The sequence below is a fragment of the Malaya genurostris genome, chromosome 1 (genome assembly GCF_030247185.1).
Source record: "Malaya genurostris strain Urasoe2022 chromosome 1, Malgen_1.1, whole genome shotgun sequence".
NCBI classification, from domain to species: domain Eukaryota; kingdom Metazoa; phylum Arthropoda; class Insecta; order Diptera; family Culicidae; genus Malaya; species Malaya genurostris.
Window position 1 is genome coordinate 137,003,697 of NC_080570.1, and position 13,245 is coordinate 137,016,941.

Below are 13,245 nucleotides of genomic sequence, written 5' to 3' on the forward strand. Positions count from 1 at the left end.
TTATAGAGCAATTACTGCCATCAAGACATGCTTGCTGACTGCAGATTTTTTTTCAGATATACAGACTTTTGCAACCATGTCTGAAGATATTTGAAATTTTTACCTGGCATCGCTGACTATGTTTATTATACGTTGTCGAAGACGTAAAACGTGTGCATTGGATCTTTGTTGCTTCTCTGCAGGTTTTGTATAGCATGCAGAAGCGTTTCTATTAACTACGAATATCCACTCTTTTCCAAAAGTAATTTGCTAAATTCTCAATTCTTTAGTCTAAATCGAATTTTGCTGTGACAAAGAATTGTAGCAATGAGCGAGAAGGAGGTTCTCCTGACCCAAATTACTGCCCAGGGAGACGTCGTCCGTAAGCTGAAGTCTGCCGCCGCAGAAAAATCTCAGGTTAGTGTTACAGCCATCTCTTGCAAACTTGAATGGGTGATGGTGTAGATCAATTCACGGCGAGCCTCCAGGTCGGTAAAAATCGCAGCTGTCGGCTGGAACTGGTTCACCTTCACCGATTATTGAGAAGTTGCTGCGAAAAGAAGAAACTAGCACACGATCACAATTGCAGTCAGTTCAAGTGTGACTGACCATCGAAAGCTGGATGTTGGCTAATGTTGAGTAATTAGGTTTTTTACCGTCACTGCTAATTTCAATCGCATGAACACATTTTAACAGTTCAGCGATAAAAAGTCTATCGGAATTCGAATTAAGTTGTGAAGGTGCAAAACACACTTCGAAAATTGCTAAGTTCGAGAATTAATGCGTAACGTATTTTCGAGTTCGATGCTTGAATCAAATGTTATGAATTTTTAAATAGGCATGAAACGAGCGAAAGACTCGTATAAAATCTCTGTAAAGAAAACAATTAGAAGGAAAATAAATTCGAAGTTTCTTCCAGCCATTCGTGCACTCATTTCTATCATGTTTATTTACAACTCAGTGTTGTTTACACATTCTATGTCTTATATCATAGACATTAACAGTATATGGGACAGTCAAGACAAAAACAACAAAGTAGTACTAGATCAATGTGGGTTTGCAAGCACGGGTGAATATTTCATCAGCTTGTTAAATTAAGAGTCACCTAAACTATAGTAAACCGTTTAAATGCGATATGTTTTATAGCGTGTTTTGTTTATGCATTTTGGAACGTTAGTTTTTTTTAGAAAGCATTGCTACTGTATCTTTGCATTAAGACTTGTGCACTTCACTGTATCATGTTTTCTGTTTCTTCTCACTTGTCACGGAATGAAAACAATGACTTCTCGCAGTAAACGAATCGTAAAAGTACAAGTCAATCACCTATTGCAAAATCGAAAAGAAAGCCACCGAATACGAATAGACAAATAACAAGGAAAAAAAACTCATCACCGGCCCTCGACACGCACGGCGACGAAAATCAATTTTTGGTGTGGAAGCGGAAGCGTAAAGCATAAAAGTCGCACAACAAACCTTCTTGTTGTTTAGAGTGAAGAATATAGCCAAATTTTTTCCATTAAAAAAAAAACCGCAACGATGCTTCGTCAGGTACGCCTCAGCTACATTCCTATGACACTGTTCCGCTCGACCGGGATCGCGACAAAGCTCGATCGCAGTTACTTCCCGGTTGCTGCGCGAGTAAGTTCTCAAGCGCCAACCGCAAGCCATGCGTCTCACGCAAACTGTCGCTTCTGTTGCTCGACGCGGGCGCAACAATATGAACCCGATGGCGACCACATTGCAAAGGTTCGCACCCAGCGCACTTGGATCAAGGCGTACTAAGATTGATTTCTCTGTTTTCTCTCTCTTTTTTGCAGATCGACGAGGAAGTCGCCAAACTGTTAGCCTTGAAGGCACAGCTGAAAGATTTGAACGATGGTGGCGCACCGGAACCGGGCAATAAAAACCTGGTCCTTAAAACTCCGAAAGGTACCCGGGATTATGGGCCGGAATCGATGGCATTACGACAACGGATTTTCGACAAGGTAATTGCGGTGTTCAAAAAGCATGGTGCAGAGACAATCGACACACCGGTGTTCGAACTGAAAGAGGTGCTCACGGGAAAGTACGGAGAGGATAGCAAGCTGATCTATGACTTGAAGGATCAGGGTGGCGAGATTTTGGCGCTGCGCTATGACCTGACGGTGCCGTTTGCGCGTTACGTTGGAATGGGTAACGTGTTCAACATTCGAAGGTACCACATTGCGAAGGTCTACCGGAGAGATAACCCGGCTATGACGAAAGGGCGCTACCGGGAGTTCTATCAGTGCGATTTTGATATCGCCGGTTCGTACGATCCGATGCTGCCGGATGCCGAGTGCGTTAAGGTGGTAGTAGAAATTTTAACCGAGCTGGATGTTGGAGAGTTCGTTGTCAAACTAAATAATCGAAAGCTGTTGGATGGGATGTTCGAAGCTTGCGGTGTGCCGGCTGACAAGTTCCGGACAATTTGCTCGTCGGTCGACAAACTGGACAAAACTCCCTGGGAAGAAGTGCGGAAAGAAATGATTGACGAAAAGGGTTTGGAGGACTCGATCGCTAACCGGATCGGGGAGTATGTCCGCATGAGCGGAGGAATCGAACTGGTGGATAAACTGGCAGAGGACGAGAATCTTAAGAAAATTCAGTCCGCATCGGAAGGCATCGCTGAAATGCGCCTACTACTGCAGTATTGTGAGATATTCGGATTGAAAAACAATATCATTTTCGATTTGAGCTTAGCGCGAGGGCTAGACTACTACACTGGAGTGATCTACGAAGCTGTTCTGAAGTCGGAACCGGTCACACCTGGAGGTGCTGCAACAAGGCACAGTAAAGACGAGGAAGTTAGCGTCGGGTCAGTCGCTGGTGGTGGCCGATATGATAACCTAGTCGGCATGTTTAACCCGAAACGAAAACAAGTTCCTTGTGTGGGGGTTTCAATCGGAGTGGAAAGAATTTTCTCGATTCTGGAGGCAAAAACTCAGCAAAAAGTACGCACGACAGAGGTAGAAGTTTACGTCGCTTCCGCCCACAAAGGATTACTGCTGAAGCGGATGGAGATTCTTGCTAAGCTTTGGGATGCTGGTTTTAAGGTAGATCACTTTTCTGCACATTTCAATTTTATTTTCAAACAATCAACTTTAAATTACAGGCGGAACATTCTTACAAACAAAATCCGAAGCTGCTCGCACAGCTTCAATACTGTGAAGAGAACCAAATTCCGTACGCGATTGTGCTAGGCGATGGAGAGCTTTCACGAGGGGTAATCAAATTAAGAGAAATCAAGAGTCGCAACGAAACCGAAATTCCACTGGAAACGCTAACAGATGAACTTCGTAATCGCTTGTCACTTTCCTAATTGCTGGCATCGGCGCATCACATCATTGTCGTATTTTAGTTATATTCAGTTTTACGAGATTCTGCTAGTGTGGATTTGAAATGCAATCACTATAATTCTAATAACTTATTACCAAATGCAATATCTTAAAACTGCTCCACTATACGACAAATAAATGTTTGCTAAGCAGCAAAGGTGTGACTTATTTAGTTTCAGCGTATTGTGTTTTTTTTCAGTTCAAATAGTTGAAGTGCATTGGCTCTGGTAGGAGTCCAAGATAAAATGCAATCAATGTTTTTTTTATCTTGATCAAAGTAACATGCGGCCAAGTATAGTCGTGATGAAAAATTACTGAATCCAAGACGAATCTTTCGAACCCGGTATATTGTTGGCGATTAAGTGGTTTTTTCAATGTTTTCTACAGACGAAAGCGGTGATCGTATCAATGTAAGGAACGAAATTATCTCCCGCATCAATGCGTTTAGAAGAAAATGTGAACACAACTTTATCAGAAGTTTATGGGTCCACTTTTGACGTGAACACTTCTTTCTATTGGGCGCCAAGCTTTTCAAAATTCACCCGGAAAATTCAAGCATTAGCGGAACTTATCTCTTGTTGTATTTAACGCTACAACATATTTTTTCTTCATACCTTTGGAAATGCGATGAGTGCGAATCTAGAATAATTTGATTAGCTTTGTGCACTTTTCGCAGTGCATAATTCGTACCAAATGAGTGCGAACTAAACCAGCATTTGACTAATTCACATTCGATAAAAATTCTCCGAACAGTATTCAATATCGTTCCACAATTTGGCCCTTCTGAATGCCAGAAATGAGTTCTGTACAGCATTTTGATAGTCACCCTTATTCTTGTTTACGGCCGTATGCGATACGTTCGAAAGTATATCAAATTCGTATTCCCGTTTACGTTCGAATCAATCACACATTTAAACATCGTACATGCATAAAAACAACGCCCATCCAACTTTAAACTATCAGTTCTGGTACAGATTTGAGTTGTAAATAAAAATCTTTGATATCATTTGTTATTTGACTTGTTTTTTTCACTGATTTTGTTTGATCATGTTTGCTTACGTCCGTATCGACCATACGACGAACACATGCTTTCGAACGAATGCGAACAAGCCATTCTTGTTTTCACTCGAACGTGTTCGTACGCGATTCCTGTGCAAAAGAAGGATCGGTAGCGCAGGTAGTTTTTTAAGGAAAATTCCAAGCATCAAGGAAGTGACGAATGCTACATAATAAATAAATATCGTACTCAGGACCAATTTTATTCAAGTCGGTAAATGAAATTTTCAAATTAAACTTCGTGCAAAGTAAAAAAAAAGCATATGAAATAGCAGTCCGATCAGTAGTATCTGCGAAAAATATGTTGCATTTTTCTTGCAATTTTGTCATGTTTTCGATAGCCTACATATTTATTTCATTGGTAAAATCATGCATTTAATATAAAATAAAAAAAACAGCATTTTACTATACTGCTATGCTTAATAAATGATTTATGCAAAACACAAATTTATGATTTGATTACAAATCACCTTTAGATTCGAAAATAATTTTGTTGGAGATCGGTTAAACTTTTTTCAATGTGTTCGAACGGTTGATTCGCAACATGAAACTGACGAATCGAAACCACGGCATTTCGTCTATTCGTCCGTAAACGGGAATGGGACATTTCGTTCGTACGAATGATGTTCGAACACACGTTTCGTTTGAAACTAAAATGGCATACATTCTAGCGTTTCGCATATGGTTAATCACATGAATTGGACTGATTACATCAAGGCTTAGCATTTATTTTAAGAAGTTTACTGATATTTGAATATTTTGTGGCAAACGAGTCGCGTTCGAATTCATTCGAGTGAAAACAAGAATGGCTTATTCGTATTCGTTCGAAAGTACCCGTTCGTCGTATTGCGGATACGGACGTAAACAAGAATGAGGGTGAGTGTCTTTGTACTGAAATATGCAAATCCGAAATGAAATAATCGACATTAAAATTCTATATGTTGCAGTTTTTGTGGCCGTTTGAAACGCCCACTTGTGGAAAGACTACAAACATAATCACGTAAAAAGAAAGCTCTTAACCAAAATTGATTCACTTTGGAATCAACCGGCACTGTGAACAGCTCCAGCAATTGCTTTGGTGCAAAATACAATGAAAAGTGATGAATCCCGCCGTTGCATCATTCAGCTGCTGGTCGTTTTCGTGCGAGTAACCGAAAAACCTGTTTTAATCCACCTAATGGTGTAATGATGCCTTTCTCATATCAATCATACCATCATATATAATACTGCGGTATTCTTCAAAATAATTTTCTTTGATTCCTAAAAAGAATAACCGAAATCGGTTTGTTTGACCGTCTACTGATAAAAACTTTTAATTGGAGAAGATTTGAGGTCGATTTAGAAAACTTTTTACGGGTTTTCGCCCTTTTCAGTGATGGTATACAATTTTTAACACACTTTACCTTCTATTTCCGGATCCGGAAGTCGAATCCAGATGAAATTCAAGAATTACGTATGGGACCACAGGACCTTTCATTTGAACCTAAGTTTATGAAAACCGCTCGCGACATCTATGAGAAAAGCTAGAAAACATATTTTCATTTTTTTGCACATTTTACCCCATAACTCCGGAACCGGAAGTCGGATCTAAACAATATTCAGTAATTTTGTATGGGACTACAAGACCTTTCATTTGAACCCGAGTTTGTGAAAATCGGTTCAGGCATCTCTGAGAAAAGTTAGTGCACTTATTTTCACATTTTTTTGCACATTTTACCCCATAATTCCGGAACCGGAAGTCGGATTCAAATAATATTCAGGAATTTTGTATGGGACCACAAGACCTTTCATTTGAATTTAAGTTTGTGAAAATCGGTTCAGCCATCTCCGAGGAAAGTTAGTGCAAAAAAACGTTACATACACACATACGCACATACACACACAGACATTTTGCGTACTCGACGAACTGAGTCGAATGGTATATGACACTCGGCCCTCCGGGCCTCGGTTCAAAAGTCGGTTTTCACAGTGATTGCATAACCTTTCTATATGAGAAAGGCAAAAATACATTTAATCGGCCCGAAAATTCTATATGTTGTTATTTTTGATGCCGTTAGAACTGCTCTTTTGATCTACTATGTTCATCGCTCCCTCAGTGCGTAGTGCGGCTTTCGATTTTGCACGTTTTCGTGCTGATTTTCAGTTTATTTCTAACTAAAACATTTATATAACTGAACATATAAATTTATATCTTCAAGTTTTTCGGATATACATAACTAGTAAATAACCGATTGTTCTAAATTCCAGCATAAACTGTTCAAAATCGCTGGAAGTTAACAGAAAGACCTACCTACATCAGCATCATCCATTACTCTAGCTGGAGTGCTGGCGTAAGTCGCTTAACTTTTACACTTTTCGCTTGATGCCAAACCTAACCCAGTTTCCACTCTAACTGCTGTCAAACCGTTTGTTTGAAGCCAGTTTGGAACCTAGTTTCAACGTTGTTGAACTGAAAATCGAGTCAGTTTGCTCAAACCCTCGTTTCTAAGTGCGAAATCAACACAGTTTCGTGAAAAGTGTTTGTTTGAAGAAACTACCCTGGGTCAGTTTCATTTTTTTTAACGAAAACGACATAACGCATTCATAAAATAAGCGAAAATTCGATGACATTTATAATGTCACTGTCAGTCGGATTGATCGAGCACCCAGAAACGAGCAGTCGATTAGGAACTTATTGCTTATTCCGTCATTTCGACAATGTGGGTAAGGGCTAGAGATTTTTATAAACACTAACACTATTCACTTTATGTAAATCATCAATAGTCTCTAATGTGAAAGTGTCATTTTTTTTTTTATGATTCCTTCATTGACAAAATGCGATCGAGGGGCAAGTTCGGACCCTAACTTTCCGGTTACTTCAAGGCAGCCAGAATTTATAACTTAATTGATCTCGCGAATTTTTCTATCCCAGTGCTGAAACCAAATGTTAAATTTTACTTTGGAGAGGGCTTTTCGGAGATACGTCATGCATTTGCCACTCGTGAATCATGAATTCTTGAAATCGCCATTATATGTAATGTGATTAGTTTTCAGAATGGAAATATCTTCAAAATATGTTTTAAAAGTTGATTTATGAAATATAAAACAAAACAAGTTCTGAATCAAAATACACAACAAAATTTACTATTTTTATAAAATGATTATCATAAAACGTGACCAATGAAATTCATTCCAAAATTTTTGTGTATTTCATAAGACCACAAACGAATTTGCAGACATGACAGTCACGATCTTTTTTTGGCGCACATCTACGGTCCTCCGTGAAACTGGCACCAATGGTGATAAATTGGTTGCACTGCTGAGTTCCCATCATCGCATTCATAATGCAAATGTCAAACCGTGAGAACCCTTTCGATACGTTAGCTTATTTGTATATATTGAGATTTCATGGCACACTTTGGTCGAAATGATAACAATGCAAATAATCTCGCGCTTCACCAAGCGGTGAGTGCGGTCATTTTAGAAAGTACTGGGAACAGACCAGATTTTTTAAAAATATTTGTAAGCACATACATGTCTTTATTATTTATCTTTGATAAGACTATCTTATGAAAAATTTCCTTTCATGTCAAAAGACTAACTTATTCAATACATTTATAATCTTAATGCATGAGAGTCATAATTTGTTCTCATGACCAGCGTTGCCAGGTTGCCAGATTTATCTAGCAAATGCCAGTTTTTTTCTCGCCAGACACTCTAACGAACCAGATTAAATCCAGATAAATTGTTTCATGCCTTTCAAAGATCCTGTTGCCTGAGTGTAGAAATATGGAATATCTCGGTTGATTTTTCATTAGGGCGTATACGCAGTTTATCTTTGTATATTTTCTCTTCTATTGAGTATTCTGACAGCTCACTTACAATCACAAATGCAAATGAGATTGGTTTGTTTTCATCAGGAAACGCATGCATTAAACACGATTCAGACGATCAATCGACTTCGGTCAACGTCAAGATTGATATGTTCAGTGGTTGAGTGCAGTGGGCTTACGACACGTTTTGTTCGCTTGTAAAACATGCACTAACTATGTATGGTTATGTTTAGTTGACTAATATGAGGGAGTATGTTGTTTAAGACGGTTAATTAGTCACTCAATTTATAACCAAAATGCTCTCACAATCGCCTGTTGCTAAATTGTTCATTCTTCGTTACAGATCAATATCTTTGGAAACTAGAAACACAAAAAAAAATATTAAACATCAACTCGGGAACTGTTTGTCTTAAAGCTTTTTCCCGAATGTTTCACCATAATTGATAAGCTATGAAATATACAGAATTCGAAAAAAAATGTGGTTAGAATGAGAAACGTAAACAATCTTGACGCGGCTTGCACTTTTTATTATTTCGTATACTGACTATACAAGTATATCAGTATGTGTGTGACAGATCTGTCAAATTACTAAACGCACAGCCAATTTTTTTTTCGCGATATTGAGCAATTTTACGTCTTTATAACGCACACGGATATAGTATGTACGGATATATTTGTAGAAATGTGTGAGAATCGCAGTAAAGTTTGTTTTTTGTAAATCTCATTTTTTTTTTTTTTTAATTTCATATATTCCACAGTTTACGGATTATACAAGGTACAATTGAAACGTTCCAGGACTTTTTAAACAGCGCGGCTCTTAGTGTCGCAATCTGTCAGGAATTTTTATCCGTCAATTGTGTATCCTCCAGCGTTTCCGTATAAAATTGAGATATGGCGCTAAATGTGACACTACATTTGTAGTGTCGGATGGAAAATGAGCATCGAATAAAGAGCCAACATTAAGCTTTATTTGAAACTTGGTAAGATTTTTACCGAAACTCATCAAATGATAAAACAAGTTTATGGCGATGATTGTCTATCTCGTAGCCGTATTCATGAGTGGTTCAAACGTTTTCAAGAAGGACGAGAGGACTGGGAAGATGACGAACGTTCGGACCGGCCAAAAGGTGTGAACGAAAAAAAACCCGGAAATTGTGCGTGAATTCATTTAAAAAGAACCGCAATCATCGCTCAAATCTATGGAATCGGAATTCAATATCCGCAGCGTCTATTTATTGTATTTTAAAAGAAAACTTGGGTCTCAGAAAGCTCGGTGCTCGATTTGTTCCGCATACTTTGAAACAATACGAAATAGACCTAGGAATCCAACATTCAAGAGACTGAAGGATACACAATTTACGGATAAAAATATCAGACAGATGGCGACACTAGGAGGGCGGAACTTTTGAATTGCACCTTGTAGTGCGAAATGTTTTGAAAATAAGACAGCCATCTGGGAATATTAACCTTTCAATAATTCCGTAATGCATTATTTCAGTGAGAAATTTGTAATCGAAATCTTACCTTTTTCCAAAAGCTAAATTACCTGTGTCAATGACAACACATATTTTTATATTCTCCTACATGGAAATTTATGTCAACCATGACGCTTCTTGTACATTCAAGTAATTCACAAGATTTTAAAATATTGCTGCACTTGTAACACGAGTGGCAAATAAATAAAAACTAGTCAAAGTGACTTCTACGATAGGGCGATAGGGAAGGGATAATCGACTTTAAAAATGAAAACTATTGCATTCAAATAAGTACGACAAACGCGAATTATGTATCACTAATATTTATTATGTTTGACACGACAAAACTCCAAATGATTGGAACTTAAGGATGTTCAACACAGTAAACCAACACACCAAATCAATTAGTATCGCCTGTAGTTCAACAACGGACTGGGTCTGAAAATAATTCTCGTTCGCTCTGCTAGGTCATCGTCAAATCGACGAAACAGTGTTCCGTCCCTTCGGTTGTTTGTCGGTGGGTGCCGATGATCGTACAGATACTCCCTGGGATCTTCATAGACCGTAATAGGCCCGGATCGATGTGATCCCGTTGCGAACATTGGTCGGGGTTCATAGTAACTACGCCGTTGGAACAAGTCGTCCGAGTTACGAACGGGAATCAATGGTGGTAATCCGGGATAAAATTCGATCCCGTACTCATCGATGTGGTGATCCTGTTCGTCACGAAAACCATTACGATAGTCGTGAAGATTACCTGTAATGGAAGGAATTGTTTTAAATTGCGTTCTTAGTGACGTACCTGGGTCTTACCTCGGTCAGCTGCCGCCTGATGGTGATAATCACGAATCCCACGGAGTTCCGTTCCACCGTACCGGTCATCGTGTCGATCCCGAAGTTGATCATTCCGTAACTCCTTGTCGTACAAATGATCGTTGTAATTGTTTCTCACATTTTGTCTGTTATCAAACACCTGCTTCCCTCCGCGATCGTCGGAGTCCTCGTAGTACGAAGTCTTACTACCGTTCTCATCCTTGTGATAGGAATTCGAAAACCCTGATTTCACTTGTTTTCGATTGTGGGACTTATCTGCTTCAAAATTTTCACCAGTCAATAATTTCACTTTATCCACCGAACCACCCTTGGAGGAATCGGCAATTCTGTGACCGTTCAACTGATTATCCAACGCATGGTAACGCACGGCATCCGCTCCCGAGTTGATTTTTCCACCCTCGTCGTACACATGATCCCGATTAAAATCACGTAAATTCTTTCCTCCCTGATTAGATGTCTTTCCAGAGATACCTTTCAGTAGCTTAGATTCCGTTATGATTGCCGTACTGTACGGGTAACTGTTTGCGTATGTTTGTGCCGCAACTAACTGTAGTCCTATAAGGCACAAAATCACTTTACTCGAACTCATGATCTTCATGGATCGACCCTATCTGACACCGACACCGACGACGACTGACCATACGGGGTAGAAACCCTACGGATATTTATACGTTTCCAGTGTGTGCACAAGTGCGATGTTCAATGATCCAGAACCGGCGTCTTCCGACTCGATCTTTCATGGGTTAGAGTATTGGCTTCGTCATCGTCACCGAGAACACGCAACATTGACAATTAGTCGCGGCTCTAATTTGTCTTCGTTTCAATCACGAGGTGTCATCGCTGCAATGAAGATCCGTTTAGCTTCGATCGAAGTCCAAACGAAGGGGCACATTTTCGCCATACAGTTATCTGTCATTTGGGGTCAACTTTTCGAAATTTAGTTTGTATTGTTGAGAATCAGACAGACGTGAGAAATCAACTAGTCTGCTACCGGTTTTCGCCGGCAGAGGACCAGTTCCTCTCCATTGACTACTGCTGAGTTCCGTGAAGGATCGATTGGTTTTATTCTATTAATCAATTTTAGTCGGCGATTTATGCTTGGTCTTTCGAAAGAATAGTAAAGCTGCGTGCGATCATATGATGTCTTTAGAATGAATAAATGGCAAGAGTAAACAAAGTACGTTCCTTTTTTGCATTGATTTTTCAGTCGATTCGTATTTCATTGAGCATGCAGGTCAAATAACCACACCAGAAAGATTAATCTTTCCGGGCCTCTCCATGGAGAAAAAAGTCTAAACGACATCGGAAACAGAGGTAATGGTTAAAGAGGATCGTTCCCCTGATTATTTGATCTTTGCAATAGATTCTCATCGTTTTCTCGGTTGATTAGAAGGAATAAAAATGAATTTTTACCTTTTTATCTGAAGAAAGCGCATGGAGAACACGCAAGAAATCATTTTATATCCCTGAACTCTCATCAGAAATTTTGGATATTTCTTAAGCTTTATACTGGATTTGACAGGTTGTTTGTAGAGGTAGTCGGATATGCAAATTCTCGGACCCAAACACAATGAAAAATGAAAAAAATCCGTAATCGAAACCATTGCTTCTAATTTCAAAAAAAAAAACGAATCGCAGCAGGCGTGTGCGTTTGACGCGAAAATTTTTCACTCCCGTCAATTTTTTTTCGAAAATTAACTATTTCTCATTTCTGTGATTGTGATAATATGCTGATTAGAAGTGAATTTTAGTTTATTTTTCGTGTGGAGACGTGTGATTCGAACTATGAAACCTGCATAAAAATTGTTTAGATCTTTTGTCCAATACAAAAACATAATTATTTTTAGAGTTTAGGTATATTTACCAAAATTTTTAAGATTTTCAGTGAAATCCAAGTTTCAGTTTTTTTTGTAAATTTTGTTCATAATAAATTTCCAACTAAAATAATAAAAAATATATGTCATAAAATTTCAAAGTTTTGATTTGGTTTTTTTTTGCAAAATTTTCCCAATAATAGAAATTCCCTGTATTTGTACCAAATCTCTTGAGATTCTTTGAACGGATATATAATTTTGATCATCAATACATTGTTTCTGGTAATGATTCCAATATTTTGAATAAAAAATGTACATGTCATCTCTTTAATTTTTGAGTTTAATACAAACATGTGAAAAAAATGAAAAATTCATATATATTTATAAATTCATCGATTGTTTAATGTTTTCTTTTGATTGTGCAGGAATGGTAGTTGAGCGAAAATTGTAGCTGGTATCACTAGAAATCGAATGATGTATAAAAATATATAAGTCATCGCTTTGAATTTCGAGATATTTACGACCATGGTAAAAAGTCTCATCTTTTCTTAGGTCATCTATCTACAGTTTTCATTATAACTTTGGGTAGACAACCCTATTTTTAGTTTTTTTCAGTGCATTTTATTTATGGAAGTAGTACCTTTTCAATGGTGAACAAATTTTGAAGATCGGTTGACTAACAACAAAGTTATAACTCGGTAAAGTTGAAGTATTCAATATTTTCTATGCGACGATTATGCCAAAGGAAAGAAAATTGGATAGCAGATAGGGCATATTGGGCGCGTGAAAAAAAACTTGGAACGGGAAAAATCAAATTTTCATTGGTTTTCCTTCACCAATCGTCTGCTACAAAGTTTTGAAATCAATCTACGAACTTCACAAAATTCGATGGTGTAAAATTTATTGAGATTCGTTGAAA

General features: G+C 38.3%; 2 protein-coding genes across 3 annotated transcripts; one reads left to right on the plus strand and one right to left on the minus strand.

Moving 5' to 3' along the window:
- Positions 1–123: 123 nt before the first annotated feature.
- Positions 124–3,492, plus strand: LOC131425887 (histidine--tRNA ligase). 2 transcript variants are annotated; one of them, XM_058588142.1, is made up of 4 exons: positions 124–396; positions 1,272–1,725; positions 1,797–3,053; positions 3,113–3,492. In XM_058588142.1, the coding sequence occupies exons 2-4, from the start codon at positions 1,516–1,518 to the stop codon at positions 3,317–3,319; spliced, it is 1,674 nt and encodes a 557-aa protein (XP_058444125.1). In that variant the 5' UTR covers positions 124–396; positions 1,272–1,515; the 3' UTR covers positions 3,320–3,492. The 2 variants fall into 2 exon arrangements, with proteins under 2 accessions (XP_058444125.1, XP_058444126.1); XM_058588143.1 differs by lacking the exon at positions 1,272–1,725.
- A 6,567-nt stretch (positions 3,493–10,059) lies between these two features.
- On the minus strand, positions 10,060–11,118 carry LOC131425319 (probable serine/threonine-protein kinase clkA). The gene is made up of 2 exons (XM_058587120.1): positions 10,492–11,118; positions 10,060–10,435 (listed from the first exon to the last, which is right to left on the minus strand). Exons 1-2 carry the CDS (start codon positions 11,108–11,110, stop codon positions 10,083–10,085), a joined length of 972 nt encoding a protein of 323 aa, XP_058443103.1. The 5' UTR covers positions 11,111–11,118; the 3' UTR covers positions 10,060–10,082.
- Between the last annotated feature and the right edge of the window lie 2,127 nt (positions 11,119–13,245).